The 17,402-nt window shown below is 38.8% G+C and overlaps 3 protein-coding genes across 3 annotated transcripts; 2 read left to right on the top strand and 1 right to left on the bottom strand.

Moving 5' to 3' along the window:
* Positions 1-1,503: 1,503 nt before the first annotated feature.
* Positions 1,504-2,388, bottom strand: LOC135626257 (uncharacterized). Its single transcript, XM_065131444.1, has one exon. The coding sequence runs from the start codon at positions 2,386-2,388 to the stop codon at positions 1,504-1,506; it is 885 nt and encodes a 294-aa protein (XP_064987516.1).
* Positions 2,389-6,988: 4,600 nt separating this feature from the next.
* LOC135626256 (expansin-like B1) lies at positions 6,989-8,204 on the top strand. Its single transcript, XM_065131443.1, has 5 exons — positions 6,989-7,124; positions 7,217-7,323; positions 7,414-7,595; positions 7,682-7,814; positions 7,908-8,204. The coding sequence occupies exons 1-5, from the start codon at positions 6,989-6,991 to the stop codon at positions 8,109-8,111; spliced, it is 762 nt and encodes a 253-aa protein (XP_064987515.1). The 3' UTR covers positions 8,112-8,204.
* An 817-nt stretch (positions 8,205-9,021) lies between these two features.
* On the top strand, positions 9,022-15,147 carry LOC103970030 (eukaryotic translation initiation factor 3 subunit B). Its single transcript, XM_009383656.3, has 12 exons — positions 9,022-9,159; positions 9,293-9,439; positions 9,553-9,793; positions 9,963-10,109; positions 11,974-12,102; positions 12,885-13,013; positions 13,102-13,185; positions 13,263-13,387; positions 13,494-13,692; positions 13,768-14,300; positions 14,385-14,493; positions 14,587-15,147. The coding sequence occupies exons 2-12, from the start codon at positions 9,315-9,317 to the stop codon at positions 14,929-14,931; spliced, it is 2,166 nt and encodes a 721-aa protein (XP_009381931.2). The 5' UTR covers positions 9,022-9,159; positions 9,293-9,314; the 3' UTR covers positions 14,932-15,147.
* Positions 15,148-17,402: the final 2,255 nt, after the last annotated feature.

The raw sequence follows: 17,402 nt of genomic DNA, 5'->3' as shown, positions 1-17,402 counted from the left end.
TATAAAAAAATATGCTTTTAATTTTTTTTTTCTATTAGTTTAGAAACAAGAACAATCAAATAGAGAGATTTTTTTATGTCAGTTATAATATTTAAAAATAAGTTCATAGTTTTTTTTTTTTTTTTTTTTACATATTCACAAAATCAAACTCAAAAGAAATCTGTCCATATAAAAATGGGGTTTCAAATACACATTCAGACTAAATAAATAAGAAGACTTCATGTCCGTTATAATACCTTTTAACAGGTTTGCGGTGTCTTTGAAAATATTATAAGCTTGCTTAAAAACATTATAATTTGAGGAATTGGATCAGTTATTTTATGGACCGGTCCAAAATGAGTGGACTGGTCAGAAAAAAAAGAAAAAGAAAACAACGGTTGTTGGTATTTTAATATATGAAAAGATGAGGATGGATAACCTTAAAAAATAAGATACTTTTCACGAAATAAAAAATAATAAAGGTTTTTTTTTTTTTTTTGCCACAACAATTCGTCCTTTGATATTCTTCGTCTATGTCTCACATTATTAATAAAACCATGTTTCCTCAAAAAGTGTATATGTTTTCAATCGCTGCTGTTAGTGCTAGGCACTAACGTTTGCTGGGCACCACTAGGAGACAACGTGGCGGCGGCACTAATCGCATAATAGTTTAAGCACCTTAATCCCCCCCAGCATAATAATAAGACAACTCATAATTAGCCCACCATTCCGATGAGTCGCTCTCGAAGAAACCTTGTGGGACCCTTTTTTTTTTTTTTTTTTTTTGTAGTTAGACATCCAAACCAACTCAAAGAATTGATCAAACAAACTCCCATCCACCTAAGCCCATCCAAATCTCCACCGGAGCCGAAGGCTGCGTTTCGACTGGTTCAAACCTTATCATCATCTCCCACACTCGACAGCGACAAAAACATACATTCTACTTTGTTACGCCGGACTGCTCCAGTTTTTAATGGCCAAAAGGGTGGCTTTGACTTCCACCCACCTTTGAATCATCTCATCGGAGCCACATCCACTATCTTGTCCTCCTATACCTACCCACCTGCCTGTGTTCCGATTAAATCAACCAATTGCAGTCTAACACTTGGGATGAAGACGACAGATAGATAGACAAGGTGTTGTTAATGTGCACGAATCCATCATGACATACATAATAGGTAGGATAAGGGGGACCATTTGGGTTTGACTCCTCAAAATATTGAGATGTGTTCTCTAAAAAGAGACGCTACTTTTCTATCTATCACCCCTTCCGACACCTTTTTGCAGATTCGATATACTGTCAGAAACGCCAATCGATGGAATAAACATATTGCAATAATATACACCAACCAACCAACCAACAAACCAACCATCTGGCTCGGGTGCACGAAAGGAGCTGAAAAAGCCTGTTTACTTGACATTCCAGGGGAATTTTTTTTTATATTTATCAAAAATAAAGAGAAAAAAACATTTTCTTATATTTTTATTTATCAAAAATAAAGAGTAACTGTTGGAACAGAAGCTTCAACGGAACTTACCCAAGTGCGCAAGCTTCCGCGAGCGATTGGGACACAGCGCCGGCTCCCCGGGGGCCGCCTGCCGGTGATGGCGCGGGCTCGGGAACTCGCCGCAGAGCGCCAGGCCCGGCCCCTGGAACCGCCTCCGGCTGGGGCCGCCCGGTCGCACCAGCGGGCTGAGGCACACGGCGAACCCCGCGAGCCCGCGGCCGTGGTGCTGGTGCTCTGCCGTCTCCCGACGCCTCGGCGACGGCGTCGGGCGCCACCAGCCCGCGACTGGAGATTCCGTGTTGTACCCGCTCTCTGGAGCGGACCCCCCGGACTCCGGTGACAGACCCCGGACACGGCCTCGGCAGAACCTCCTCGGGTTCTCCGCCACCGCCGTGACGGCATCGTCTGCCGAGAGCAGCCGCGACATCTTCTTTTTCTTCGGGCGTCCGTTAATGAGCCCCTGGAACCAATGGATCGATCGCGGGGATCTCTGAGCTCGTTGATCGGGCATGGTCGCCTCCTCGGACCTCTGGTGGTGGCCGAACAGAGTTGAGAGGATGGAGAACTTGGCGGAGCCGGACCGCCGGCCGACAGATGATGAAGGCCCGGCCTCGTGGTCGCCGGAGGAAAGGTGGGGCTGACCGCAGGCCGCGGACGCGCTGGCATCGGATCGGCGGCAGCAGGCTAAGGGGGAGACCGACGAGGGAAAGGGCAGGGGGAGGGGCTGCGGTTGCTGCAGCGGCGGCGGCGACGGCGGGGAGGGGGAGGAGGAGGGGGAAAGGGAGAGGGAGCCGGGCGGCGAGTGGTCCCCCCGAGCGGCGACGAGGGCGAGGAGGTGCTCGCGGAGGCAGGAGGCGCAAACGCCGGCGCCGCTTTCGTGGTTGTGGTGCCTGCACTTCATCTCCGACCCGATCGCCCCTTCACTCCTCGCCTCGCTTCCGGCATTAGAAAGGAAGATTACGAAGACGAAGCCGTAGAACAGATCGGGAAGGGTTAGGATTCTTCTCCTTCCTCGCTTAGCACACGTTATATTGCTCTTTTGTTTCTCTCTCCCTCTCTCTCTCTCTCTCTCTCTCTCGCAATCTGATATTTAATATCCCCGCTTTCTTATTCCATATGGGCCACGTCATGCTTTATAATCTCCATCACACACACATATATATATAATATGCTTGAGTAATTACTTTTAATTTATTGGTTGTTAAATTGTAGAGTGTGTTTATTCTCTTTGCGTCAGCGTATGGTGATTGGGTTATGGCCATTTCCCGAACAATAATATGACAGACGTGGGTGTTTTGGCGATGCTGTATCGTTCCACTTTCTGTTGCCACATAGACAGAGAGCCTATCTTTAAGTCAAACCACTTTGATATATTTTTCAGGGTTAAAGATAAAATACGGAATTTTATTGCAGTAATTTTGTTTAACAAAGACCATAATATCATTTCGAGTTTAAAATATTTTAGATTCCACACGTCAGTACATACACTTGCCATTCACTTAACTGTCATCTTTCTTATATGTTAGCATTTTTCTAAATTAAAATAAATCATTTTATTATAAGAGTCAAACTAAATTAAAATAAAATATTATGTGTTCGAATTCATTTGTGGCATATCTGATTTCTAATGTCGTCCCAACAAATGATCAGTTAGTTATATTCACATTACATTAAACATACAAAAATCTTTTATTTCTGAATTTTATTTACTCCCATTAAAATTATCAGATAATTTTTCATTTAATCTTTCCTTCCGTGATTTCGTTTTTCCATTTTCTTTTTCTTTCCTTCTTTCGTTTTTTTTTTTTTTTACTTTTGTCAATGATTTCTGATGTTTGACTCATCGGACCCAAAATATTTATTTACTTGGCCTTGCATATAAAAGTAACAACATCTGACTTATTATTTGCTCCCCTCCCCATATATATATTCTATTCAAAAAATTGAAAATGATCAACATATCAGAATCTTGGATTATTGATGTAGAATTTAATCTTTGCTCTTATCCCTTTCTGAAGAATAATTAGACATTTCCCAATGACTATAGATGATTCAAAAAATTCATTAGCTTTAAATTAGTTAGATGGCAATAATAATTTGAAATCTAGTTAATCACATTATGTCTTATTTTAGCTATTTAAAAAAAATCCCCTCATACTTTCTCAAACCAAAATAAATCATCTTACAAAACTAAGTGTTACAGTAGGAGAAGAAGCATGTGTTGCATTTGAAAAATCTTAATCAGATGCCCAAAACAAGCAAAGAAGTTATTTTGAAAGCAGGATAAGGGGAGAGAGCATGAGAAAGTGAAAGATCAAACTCTGGAGAGTAGTCGTAGGTTTAGGATCATCAGCTACAAGATATGGTGTAATGGGCTATTCGAAACCTGAGCCCTAATTGAGAGTGCTTATTGGTGAAGACGAGAACCTTGATTTCGAGTACAACTAATCATGTTAAATGACTCTTATGGCATTTTATACATTTAGGTACTAACTCGAGCTCTCGAAAATAGTCATTTCACTTGCGCAGAGGTAGAAATTTATTCTTCTTATCATGTTTCTTATCTATATTAAGCTTCCTCTCCTGCTTTTGCTTTAACCTCTTCTTCTGTAATTCGAAGTTTCTATACTAAATCAACTAGTCAAATAAGAATCTCTCGCTCACTTTCTACTTAACCACTTCAGAGAAGGCAAAAAAAAGATAAGAGTCCCTAACTCATTAAAATCTAAAGATATATCATGATTGCTAATATACTCCATAATAAAATGATATATAATGTTAATATATTTAGTCCTAAGTGTTGAATAGGATTATTTATCAAACAAATTGTACTAGTATTATCATATTTTATATTAATTTTTTTGTAAATTTCTTGGGTAAGGTTTCCTTAGAATTTGATGTATCTAATTTACTTTGGGGAGTAGAATCGTCATTTAAATTTAATTTATCAGATTTAAAATTATCATGAAGATCATTTTTCTTAATTTTGAGACATTAATAGTTTCGAGATATTAATAACATAAATATATTCTTCAATGACTAAGTATCTTGTTGAAAACTTGATAAACTTTAGTGATAAAGCAATATTAAAAAAATATCTTCATCAGATTTTATATCAAATTTTTCTAAAGGTTCCTTGTGATTTAAAATAAAATATTTATAATGAAAAACTTTGAAATATGAGATGTTGGGTTTTTTTATTATTTTATAATTTAATATAGAAGCTCGATCGAAGTGAGCGTGAAGAGCATGAAGTGAGTTATTAAGTTAAAAAAGCTTTGTATGGCTTAATGCAAGCACCTAGAGCATGAAATGCTAAAATTGATTTATAATTCAAGCATAATGGTTATGACCAATATCCTTATGGAAGTTTCCTTTATAAGAAGATAAACAAAAATATAGATATCTTACTTGTTTGTTTGTATATAGATGATGTTGTAACTCACTTATGTTGGGAGAATTCAAGTAAATAATGGTTTAAAATTTTGAAATGATTGACATTGCGCTCATGTCTTATTTCCTTGGTATTAAACTAACACAAACTAAGAAATATATAACATTTTACAAGACGTACATGCAAAGGAATTTTTCAAAAGATTAAAGATGGAAGATTGCAAACTCATTAGCATATTTGTTAAATGTGGTATCAAACTTTCAAGATAAGATAATGATGATATAATTGATCCAACTTACTTCTAAAGCTTAGTAGGAAGTTTAGGATATCTAACTTTCATAAGATCAATATTTTATATAGAACCAGATTAGTAAACTGATTTATGGAAGAACCAAAATGAACAGATATGAAGACCATAAAAAAAATTATATGCTACATCAAAAATACTATAACTTATAATGTACTCTATTTATTTTATAATAATTTTTTACTTATTAGCTTTTTTGATAGTGATTAGAGTGGAGGATCAAAAAAGGACAATTAGCTTTGTATTTTATATGGGTAATACTGTTTTCACTTGATGCTTAAAGAAGTAATTTATTATGACATTCTCTACATGTGAAGTGATATATATAGTGGTATCATTATGTACATGCCATGTTACAGGGCTAAGGAAGCTCCTAAATAAAATCAATTATGAACAACATCAAGCTAGAAAGATAAATATTGATAATAAGTCGATGGTTGCATTGGCCAAGAACATGATCTTCCCAAGCATATTGATGTTCACTTCCATTTTATTCAAGACCATGTTAAGGAGAAGAAAGTTTCATTAGGCTACATCAAATCTGGTAATCAAATTAAGAATATTTTCACCAAGCTCTTTAATTTAGATATATTTTTCAAATGAAGATATCACTTGGAGTTTGTGATAAAAAATAAATTAAAATTTTGTGGGTGTTAATAGAATTAAACTTAATTAAAGAGAGGATTAGAAATTTTTTCATGATCATATGAATGAAAATAATTATAATATCTAGAATTTAGTGAGAATAAAGAGATTACATCATGATAAGATTATCATGAAGAAAGATATTATAAAAATAATAAATCATAAGTAAATTAGATAGGTTATATAAATATACCCTTAACAATTTAAGTCTTGTAACTCTCATCTATAATCCTATAAATAATTAGGATTTATCGTGATAAAATTATATATATATATATATATATATATATATATATATATATATATATACTTTTCTTTAAAAAAAAAAAAAATTTTACTTACCTCTTACATCATTCCTCAACTCTTCCTCTTCAATTTTTTTATCGCTTCTTTACTTTTCCACGCCAGGAGGCATGTAGCTATCGTTGCCTCTACGTTTAGATGGCAACACTTGGTATTATGCAAGCTTGATCATCATGACGTTGCTAGTTTCTTATTATCATGCCTGAGGTGGGAGTAAATTAATGCAGGCGTTCGAAAGCACGGCTACTTGTAACATGATTTGTTAGTTCCTCGAAGGAGAACAATAGGGCTACATACCAAGGGACCAGTTAGCCAGTACTCATCTACTCCACTTGGAAGAGGGAAGGAAATAAGCATGGTGCATGTTTATGACTTACATAGCTGGAAAGCCAGTTGCTTTCTTCCACCGTCCCTCATTGGTGAACACAAAAGCTCTTGGTGCAGGTGCAAGTGTGAATTGTTTGATTGAGATACTATCTCGAAATACTTGACTTAGTTCAAAAGCAATCAATTCTTTTTTATCAACATGTAGAGGGCTTAATAGTCGATGGAAAGTTACAAGGCAGTGAATAAATTTCGCATGCACGCATACATATCAGAAGATTAATGCCTAGACCAAAAACTAAGTATTGTACTTCAAGGCAATCAGCTGAAATGATAATGCAAAGGGAATGTTATGTGATCATGCAAGAATAATGCATGAGAGTTTTAGAAGAATAACATATATATATATATATATATATATATATATATATATATATATATATATATATATATATATATGAGAGAGAGAGAGAGAGAGTGCCTTCCCCAAGGTCCTCCAGCTCCTTCTTCATTGCTAATTCTGTATCAATGACTCCCTCGGCAGCGCAACTCCTCTTCTCTTTACTCATCCTCGGGTCTCCTGCAACTGCAGCCACATGCAGCAGTTGCTTCTCGCGGTCGAGAGCTGTTCACTATCCGGACTCCGACAGACGAGGAACAGAAAGTAAGTACATAGAAAGGAAGGCCCTACTGCTTGCGATTGTTCTTAATTTGCCTTTGCATCTCGTCTGAGCCTTTGAGGCGCACCTGTTTCAGCCGGAGCATGCGAGTATGGTGCCTTCGGAGCCACACTCTACGGTGGGGATGTCTCTGCAGCATCAAAGCTCTACAGAAACGGCGTGGGTTGCGGTGCATGTTATCTGGTACTTGACAATTCGATTTTAGTCCGAGTTTATGTTCTTTGTGCATTTCTCTGTAGCCAGCATACCTTCCAATCCCTTGATCACTACTAGGTCAGATGCACGATCAGAGGATACTGTTCCAGAGATGGGGTTGTCGTCGTCATCACCGACCACGGAGCAAGCGACAGTGCAGATTTCATTCTTAGTCAGCACGCTTTTGCGAAGCTGGGTCGAAGCGCCTCCGCTGGCGCCGCCCTTTTGGCTCTCGGTGTAGTTGACGTCCAGTACCGCAGGTGTGTGTTTTCTTACTGCATGGTAATGATCACCGTCACATATAGTTTGGCGGATGGTGACCGCAGGCCGGCCATGGGGTTTTCAGGGTTCCTTGCAGCTACCCGAAGAAGAACATTACATTCAAGATGGATCACAGCAGCGACTTCCCGTACTACTTTGCCTTCCAGATATGGTATCAACAAGGAGACCGGGATATAGTCGCCGTTCAGCTATGCGAGGTGCTGTATGATAACACAACCTTCACCAGTTGATTCGTAGCATAAGAACAAATAGGTGGTCGGTAAGAAAGCGTCATTTCTGTCTGGCTGCAGACGGAGAGCTTGACGTGCAAGCTGGTGGATCGGAGCCATGGAGCGGTGTGGGCGGTGGCGATGCCACCGAGAGGGCCTCTCTCGGCGAGGATGCTGTTGAGTGGAGACGATGGCGATGTAACCTGGCTGGTACCGCCCAACGACGTACCGGAGGATTGGAGGGCGGGAGCCATGTACGATTCCGGGATACAAGTGTACTCCTAATGCTGCTTTTTTGCTTCGTCACATTGAGACCGTGGCCATGCGTGTACACCTGTTTGCTTTACGGCTACGATTAACCGTAATATGAGTGCTGACTTAACGGAGGGAATCAAGTCGAGCATTCTCGTGCAATGTGAGCTTGCATTGACTACTGTGGTTATTTGGACTTTGTGATGAGTCTCTCTTCCTAATACCTCATATTCTATATGGCACTTGAATAAAAAATTTAAATTAATAAAATCACACACTCCTCTTTATATATATATATAAATAGATTTTGAAATGATGATTTATGCACTATATAATTTTGTTAGTGTAGAATTAAGGCGTTTCGAGGCATAGCTGTCGAACGTGCTGCTCAATTACCACAAATTTGTTCTCCAACCCTATTCTACTAATATGGGGGAACGTTTCTTTTATCACTATTTATTTCGCTACGTAGTCGTTTGTGGCTGTGACTCCGAATCAAATTGCGCTGTAGCGGTTCCGTAAGTATTTCCATCTCCATGAGACGCATCTCGGCCCGGCCCATTTTATTCGATAGGCGACAGGGCGATGAAGAGATCGTGCCACGTTGGCATATCGGACGGCATATCCGCTATCCGTATTGTATTTACATTATATATATGTGTACATATATATATATATATATATATATGTGTACATATATATATATATGTGTACATATATATATATATGTGTACATATATATATATATATGTGTATATATACATATATATTTATATATACATATATATTTATATATACATATATATGTATATATATGTATATACATATACATATACGTATATATATACACATATACATATACATATATATATACATATATATGTGTATATGTATATGTATATATATATATATACTCATTTCTATTTTTGCGTCGGCCGTGCGCTAAGTTTTCCCTCGCCACACGTGCCGCCAATTAGGGTTTTCTTCCCTTGGTCCGCACGGAAACAAACTCATCTAACTGGTTGGGTTTTCCGACTGCCACCGCCGCCTCCTCCTCCTCCTCGCTCTTGATTGCTCGGAGGTTGTTCTGTTCCTCGCCTCTTTCTCGACTTCTTTCCTCTGCTTATTGCTGTTTCAATAACCGATCGTAGAGCCTTTGCCCATTTTCTTCAATTATTGGGTCTTTCTCCTGATGGTATTAAGTTTTTCTGTAGTAAGCGTCGGTCTTTCTTGCGCATGATGGCGGAGGTGGTGTTGATCGAGGATATAGAAGCATCTGCTACGCGCCTTGGAATCGATCTTTCCTCGGTTGATTTGGACTCGATCCAACTCCCTCGTGGGGAAGATTTTGGAATCAAAAGGTTGTGTAACTTACCCTGACCCTAACACAATTATCTAGAGGGATCTCTTGCCTTTTGCGCAATGTTGTTTGTCTAGTGAGTTAATTTGTTCTTTGAAATTGTTTCTTTTGCAGCGATGATGATGATGATTTATATCAAGAGGACCCTCTCGAGTTTGAGGCTGGATTTGGGAACATCATCGTGGTCGACAATCTGCCGGTTGTGCCGCCAGAGAAATTTGAGAAGCTCGAAGGTGTCATCCGCAAGATATACAGTCAGATTGGCACAATAAGGGAAGGTGGAATTTGGATGCCAGTTAACCCAGATACACAGAAGACTCTAGGGTATTGCTTCGTCGAGTATAATACTCCTCAGGTAATTCATTTCAAACTTGAAAGCGGTTGCTTCTGATCTTCACATGATTTGGGTGTTAGACGTACCAATTATTTGTTCTGTGGAAGGCACAAGGACTTAGCAGGTGAGAAGGTGTTGGTGTTTTAATTTGTTTTTTTGTACATCTGATAACATTTACACTCTGTTACAGGAAGCGGAACTTGCAAGGGAGAAGACAAATGGGTATAAGTTGGACAAATCACATATATTTGCTGTTAATTTGTTTGATGATTTTGAGAAGTACATGAAGGTTCCAGATGAGTGGAAGGCTGCTGAAATTAAACCATACACACCTGGGGTACTTTAGTTCCTTTTCTTTGTGATCTTCTTTCTTGATGATTGGCTGCCTAAATTAATTCAGATTATACTCAGCAAAATATGCCAATCTTATTGAATAAGAAACGATGAGCAACCTTTTCTAGTGGTCATCTGCTTTTAAGGTTCTTCCAACATCATTTCTCCAATTCTTTTTCAGGTCATGAAGCTAGCAGAATTTAGGAGAGAGTTTGAGTCTTTTGTTTTGTGTTTCCATTATACTGAGAGACCCTTATTCTTTTATTAGTTCTTTTGGTACTCTCTTATTAAGTCTTGCTCTGAAGCTAGTAATTATTTACTTACCTCCAAGACAACAGAGCAAGAAACACCTATACTAACCAATGTTTCTGAATACAGCAACAGAATTGTGATTATCATTTTTTTACCATTTGTCAGGCTGCCTCACTAGCAAACAGTAGGCAGTAAACTTGGAGTTTAATACCTAGGCAAAAGGTTGATGTGTGTTTTTCACTTTAAGTGCTTTGTGCAAGTAGTCTATTACATCATAATGGTGTGAAAGATGTGTTTTAATATGGTTTGCTGTTCACATGTTCCTTCTTCAACTATAGTTCAATGTACCAAAAAATTGTTTGTTATTCATTATGTTTGGGATGAAGTAGGCTATGAGCTGTGTTGGCATGATCTGATGAATTGGAAAGAGATCCTTCGAATGCAGGGGTGTGGTAGAGGCTGGGAGAATTCTTTTGGTTATTGTTATCGATGCTTATTTAACATAGTTATCACTTGGAGTGAGGGAGGGAGGTTATGACAGGGAGGTTATGACCTGCTTTTTCATTGTTCAAAGTGGTTATGACCTGGTCACTGTGGGGACAATTAATTTTCACAAATTTAAGATGTTACTTAGTATATTCACACACTGAGAAGGAAAGAGAAGTTAGCAAACAAACATATTTGGCAAATAATTATTATTTTTATTAGCTTCCACAGTAATTTAGCCAAAAAAAGCTTCAATAGCATCATTTTATTTATTTTTTCACAAGTGTTGGGCTATGAAGCACAAATCAAGTTCTGATGAAGGTCAACATCTTACAAAATTTTGCAAATTTGTCAACAACTTAGGTAGGTCCTGGACTTTCAAGAGAACCTTAGTTGAGAGGTAGACAAATATACCTTATGTTTTGCAGTTCCTATATAAATCACAATTGACCCTCTGGTATTCCTTTATGCCTGCACTATGCATCAATATGCATCCCAGATACACAGCATTGATGGACGTATGCAACACTACTTTGTTAATTATATAGATGAAGTGATGTGCGCCTAATGTATCTTTTACAAATGTTAAGAATGTGTGATGGGCTTTATTCATTTAGAAATGGGTAATTGATATTGGATTGTTTTACAATAAATTTTAGAATTGATGAGGATGTTCAATAAGAGCTGTTTTTGGTGTTTCGAGTTAGCTAGTAGAAGTGACCTCCCAGCTTTGTCAATATTATGGTGGGGTTAGTGTGGTCATTGTGTTCATATAAGTTGTGGTTTCTGTGTCAAATTGCATTAAAAAAGATAGTCATGTTATTTTGGTGCTGAAATAGTTTTTGATGTTGATACACCACGAGTTTTTTTTGTGTGCTTTTCATATACTTAACCTTACATTTTACTGTTTTCTTTGATATATATTTTTATCTTACATCTTATATAAATGGTCCAGGTGCCACTTCTGTGGTGTGACTGGATGTGTGTTTCTGGCTGGATGCGTGTTGTTGTCTAATGCATAACTTATTCTAAATGTGATGGATCATTCTTTTCGAAATTGTGTTGTTGTCTCATGCATAGCTTATTCTAAATGTGATGGATAATTCTTTTTGAAAATTGTACTACTACAGGAAAATCTGCAGCAATGGCTTACTGATGAGAAAGCTAGGGATCAGTTTGTTATCCGTGCTGGTTCAAACACTGAGGTTTTCTGGAATGACCCCAGGCAATTAATGCCTGAACTTGTCCATCAGCGTCAGGTAAGAACATAAGTTCATTTCATTCAGGTGGCTGCACTTTCAAAATAAAGTATGATGAAAATTTTTTTCTTTGGCAGAAGTGAGTTTTTACATACTTGTGTACATGCATATACACATAATATATTGTAACTATCATGCTTTGTTGTTATTATTTTTAACTTATGGCCATCGCCATAATTTTTTTTCATCTTTGATTTTTGCTGCTGGTACTTCTCAAACTTTAACCTTAGCCAGATTGAGTTTGCAAATGAATTAGGGTGTTCTGCATCCTAGTAATGGTATTAGATAAAACAACCTCTACTAACAAAACCAACTACAAGTGCTACATGGAATGTTGCATCCATGCCTGGAAGCTATGTTAGAAACATATTCATGTGACTGAGTCCGATTCTTTATTTGTAGTATTCCAATATCAACCAGTATCAGCCTTTTAAAGAAGTGGACCTATGAAGCCATCAATAATTCACATTCTTACAGCATTATGACAAATTTTAAAAAGATCTTATTCTATGCCCTCATATTTACATTGGCTACTTGCCAAATTGGATACTTACATAGACATCTGCATTGAATTCTTGTGCATCTGATCAAGCAACACTTTTTCCTATCAAAGAGTTGTGATTTTACACACACACTCATATATATGTGTGTGTGTGTGTATGTGTATGTGTATGTATGTATATACATATATGTATGTATATATATACATACATATGTATATACGTATGTATATATAAGGCGGCTGTTATATGTTTTAATTGTTTTTTATACTTGTCCTACAGTATTGGACTGAGAGCTTCGTCCAGTGGTCTCCTCTTGGAACATACTTGGCCACAGTGCATCGGCAGGGTGCTGCTGTCTGGGGCGGTGCTACTACTTTTAATCGTTTGATGCGTTTTGCCCATCCTCAGGTCTGAACTTCTCATAATATTTTCGGGGTTGCTTCGTTTAATGTTTTTAATGTGCTTGAGCTGGACGTCATAGTGACTAAAATGACAGGTGAGGTTGATTGATTTCTCTCCTGGTGAGAAGTATCTTGTGACATTCAGTAGCCATGAGCCCAGCAATCCTCGTGATACTCATGTAAGAAGTCATATGACTTTGTTGTCTGCTCCTTGTTTTGTTTTAGTCATCTCTGATTTTCATGCTTTTTATTTCAGAGGATTGTGATCAATATTTTTGATGTGAGAACTGGAAAATTGATGCGAGACTTTAAAGGAAATGTAGATGAATTTGCAACTGGTGGAAGCGGGGGTGTCTCTGGAATTTCATGGCCTGTATTTAGGTGGTGTTTAATGTTGCAGATATATATATATATATATTTCCCCTGATTCAGTGTGTTGCGTAAACTATCTAAGCTGTTGCTTTGCTTTTTCACTTGAATGATTTAGGTGGGGTGGTGGTAAAGAAGACAAATATTTTGCAAGAATGGGAAAGAATGTTATCTCCGTTTATGAAACTGAGACGTTCACACTTATTGATAAAAAGTCCATGAAGGTTGAAAATGTTGTGGACTTTAGTTGGTCTCCTACTGATCCTATACTAGCCCTATTCGTTCCGGAGCTAGGTGGTGGTAACCAGCCTGCCAGGGTAAACAGAACTTCTATTTGGATTCTGTTGCATTAGTATTTAGTTTGTTAAGCTGATGATTATTCTTATCACCAGGTTAGCCTTGTCCAAATACCTGGCAAAGAGGAACTTAGGCAGAAAAACCTCTTCAGCGTCAGTGACTGTAAAATGTACTGGCAAAACAATGGAGAATACCTGGCTGTTAAGGTTGATAGGTATACTAAAACGAAAAAGAGTACATATACTGGTTTTGAACTTTTCCGTATCAAGGAAAGGGATATCCCAATTGAGGTCCTCGAACTTGATAATAAAAATGACAAGATAGTGGCCTTTGCATGGGAGCCCAAGGGCCACAGGTTTGCTGTCATCCATGGAGATGGTCCTCGGCCTGACATTAGTTTTTACTCTATGCGAACCACCCTGAACATCGGTCGGGTCTCAAAGCTCACAACTCTCAAGGCCAAGCAGGCCAATGCACTCTATTGGTCTCCTGCTGGACGCTACATAGTGCTTGCTGGCCTGAAAGGTTTCAATGGTCAGCTAGAGTTTTACAATGTTGATGAGCTAGAGACAATGGCGACAGGCGAGCATTTTATGGCCACTGATATCGAGTGGGATCCCACTGGAAGGTAAGTGTTCTGTGCATGTTAGGTCTGTGTGAAAAGCATTTATATCATACTTGTTACATTTAGTGTGTATTTCGCCTGTTGTAGATATGTTGCGACTGCTGTCACTTCGGTCCATGAGATGGAGAATGGATTCCATATTTGGTCCTTCAGTGGAAAGCTGCTATACCGGATATCCAGGGATCATTTCTATCAGGTGAGTGTGTGATTTCTTTATGGGAAGGGTATTTTTTCGACTTAAGGGTGTTGTCTAACTTGGAGAATTTTCTATTCAACAACAACGAAACAGTTTGAGTGGCGCCCTAGACCACCTTCCCTCTTGAGTGCCGAGAAGGAGGAAGAGATTGCAAAGAACCTGAAGAAGTACAGCAAGAAGTATGAAGCAGAGGACCAGGATGTCTCCATGCAATTGAACGAGCAGGATAGGAGAAAGAGGAAGATGTTGCAGGAGCAATGGAACGAGTGGGTAACCAAATGGAAACAGTTGCACGAGGAAGAGAGGCAGCTGAGGATAGAGCTGAGGGACGGGGTGGTCAGCGATGAGGAGGAAGAGTATGAAGCCAAAGAAGTGGAAGTCGAGGAGGTGTTAGACGTTACGGAAGAGGTTGTCGCCTTCGACTTGGATCAAGAATAACGACTGACAAACTTTCTTGTAAGGTTGATTAGGACTCATGCTTCTTGAAGCAAGAGAATGTCTTAATCGAATCTATTAAGAGGATTCCGTGAAATTTTGGTTCCCTGGATTTATTCTGGTTTTGATATTTTTTCCTCATGTTGTTAGTTTTAGCTGTGGTTGGACAGCACTCCTGATCAAATGCTTAGCAATTTTTAAACTTTGTTGTTTTTAACACGTGTTGATTGTACTGTTGGATGTCACATTTCTTTATCTCTGTTCATCAGTGGTTGATCATTCTGCCATTTAAATGGAGTTGCAGGCAAAATCATCTTCATTTTCATTCATTTTGATCATGTTCGAAAAAATTGAGATGATTAAATCATCATCTTGCTGCCTCCTTTTTCTTTGATCGGAGAGCAGAATCATTGTCATTGCCGCCAGATTCATGTTCTGAATTCAAGAGAGCATGCGCAAATCTTGGGAGGTTGAACACGGGCATTATGGACTGCCGAATCCTGGTAGCAAATTTAGAGCAACCAGGCTTCTTCGAGCAAGATGAACAGAATGGTAGTATCGATTAGGGAGGGTTGTTTTGGGAAAGATGAAATCAAGACAAGGACTGTTGGGTAAATTTTTAGCAATTGGGCTGCATTATTGGGGAAGATCAATTCAAAGACACAGTCAATAGACAGAGTGGAGCTTTTGGGGAAGATGAACACAAAGGGCCCGTCCAATATTGGAAGTAAATTTATAGCAATCATACTCTCTCATCTTTTGGGAAGATGAACGCATGCAATGTGGACAAGGGTGGCTTGGGAAAGATGAACTGGTGGTAAATTTATGTATCTATCGGACTGTCTCTCATCTTCGGGGAAGATGAGCATGAGACGCAGGCAATATGGAGTGTCTAATACCAGAAGTAAATTTATAGCGATCATCATCCTCTCGTCTTTGGGGAAGATGAACACAGAGGCAGACTGAATAAGGGTTCTCATTTTGGAGGAAGACGAGCACAAAGACAATAAATGTGGATAGGAGGGAGCTTTAGGAAAGATGAGTCGATTATAAGCTGTCCAATGCTAGTAGTCGATTGATAAGAATCGGACTATTGTATTCGGGAAAGATGAAAACAAAAGGCATTATGATCAGTAAATTTATAGCAATCAGACTCTTACCATAAAAAATAAGAAGATAAAACTAATCATCAGTATCTCGGCGCTTGGTTCTCCTGTACGATGGAGAAGGTGGGTGATGATTTGAAAACATATATGATTTGAAAACATATATGTTTTTTAATATACTTTTGTACTCTTAAAATCATTTGAATGAATGTAAGCTTGAATATTTAAAATTAATAAAGTTTTTTTAATTATTATTTTTTCATAATTTATTTCATCACAATTCTAACAAAATGATATTAGGGCCAAATTATTAAAGATGGCTATGGACGGACGTATCATTTATTCCCTATCCCCTGTCTCACTAATGACTATAAAAATTAGATTATCTTCTTCTTCACTGTTTTTGTTCCACAACTCCACCACCTTTCTAAATCACTATTTTTTTTTTTTTTTTTTTTTTTTAAACACTATATCCAAAAGAGTAAACACCGAGAAACTGACGTCGGTGCATGGAAACAGCACAGGTATTTGAAGTACTTCATTGCCCTTGATAGTTTTGTTGATCCCATCAACCTTCAGCCCGCATAAAGGATGGATCCGAACCATCCATGGATCCGCTGCTGAGCTAAGAGGAGAGATGAAGACAGCAACGAAGAGCATCCATTTGCTACTCGGACGCACGGTTGCCGAGGCGACAGTCGTCCTTGTTCCACCCTGAGCCATTCGGCTCAGACGTCGCCGTGTGTGGCCATCCGGCATCCAACTCCACGGCTGCAGCGTCGGTTTCCTCATCTCTCATCTGACGCACCAGCTGCGGTTGAGCAACGCATGTTGCGAAGCCATCCATCGCGTGTTCTCATACTCCGATCCTGTGCTCAGTCGTCTCTGTTCTTCTCCTTCTCATTCTCCAATCTTGACGCCGTTGCCACCGGAGTCTGGAAGCCTGATGGAAATGCAGGACCGACTCCCAGCTGCTATGGAGCACCGTTAACTCATCAAGGACGAATAAACTAAACCTACACAAACCAGAGGAGATATTAGAAGATAAACTTTTAACAGGCCGATCTTAAAAGGTCGTATTGGATTATTATATACATTTGTATTCACTTTTTTTTATGGTGTCTCTTCTTGGTAAAAGCTAAATGATGAGGAACGGGAGCCAATTCCCAGTGTGTGTGTGTGTCTTGTTGCAGCTGCACGTTTACCAAAGGCGACAGGTGGGGCCCAGCTATGACCTTCTCGAATAGGAACGGGCCCAATTACATACGGCCACGTTAACAAGTTGCTTTCGAACAAACCTACCAATAACATTTTTCTGCCACCGTCGACACAAGCTTGCTTCCGGCCGCGGTGCGAGACACCATCCCT

Source organism: Musa acuminata, chromosome BXJ2-11 (assembly GCF_036884655.1).
Source record: "Musa acuminata AAA Group cultivar baxijiao chromosome BXJ2-11, Cavendish_Baxijiao_AAA, whole genome shotgun sequence".
Lineage (NCBI taxonomy): Eukaryota > Viridiplantae > Streptophyta > Magnoliopsida > Zingiberales > Musaceae > Musa > Musa acuminata.
The sequence above is the reverse complement of the archived record's forward strand: the minus strand, read 5'-3'. Positions and strand labels throughout refer to the sequence as shown.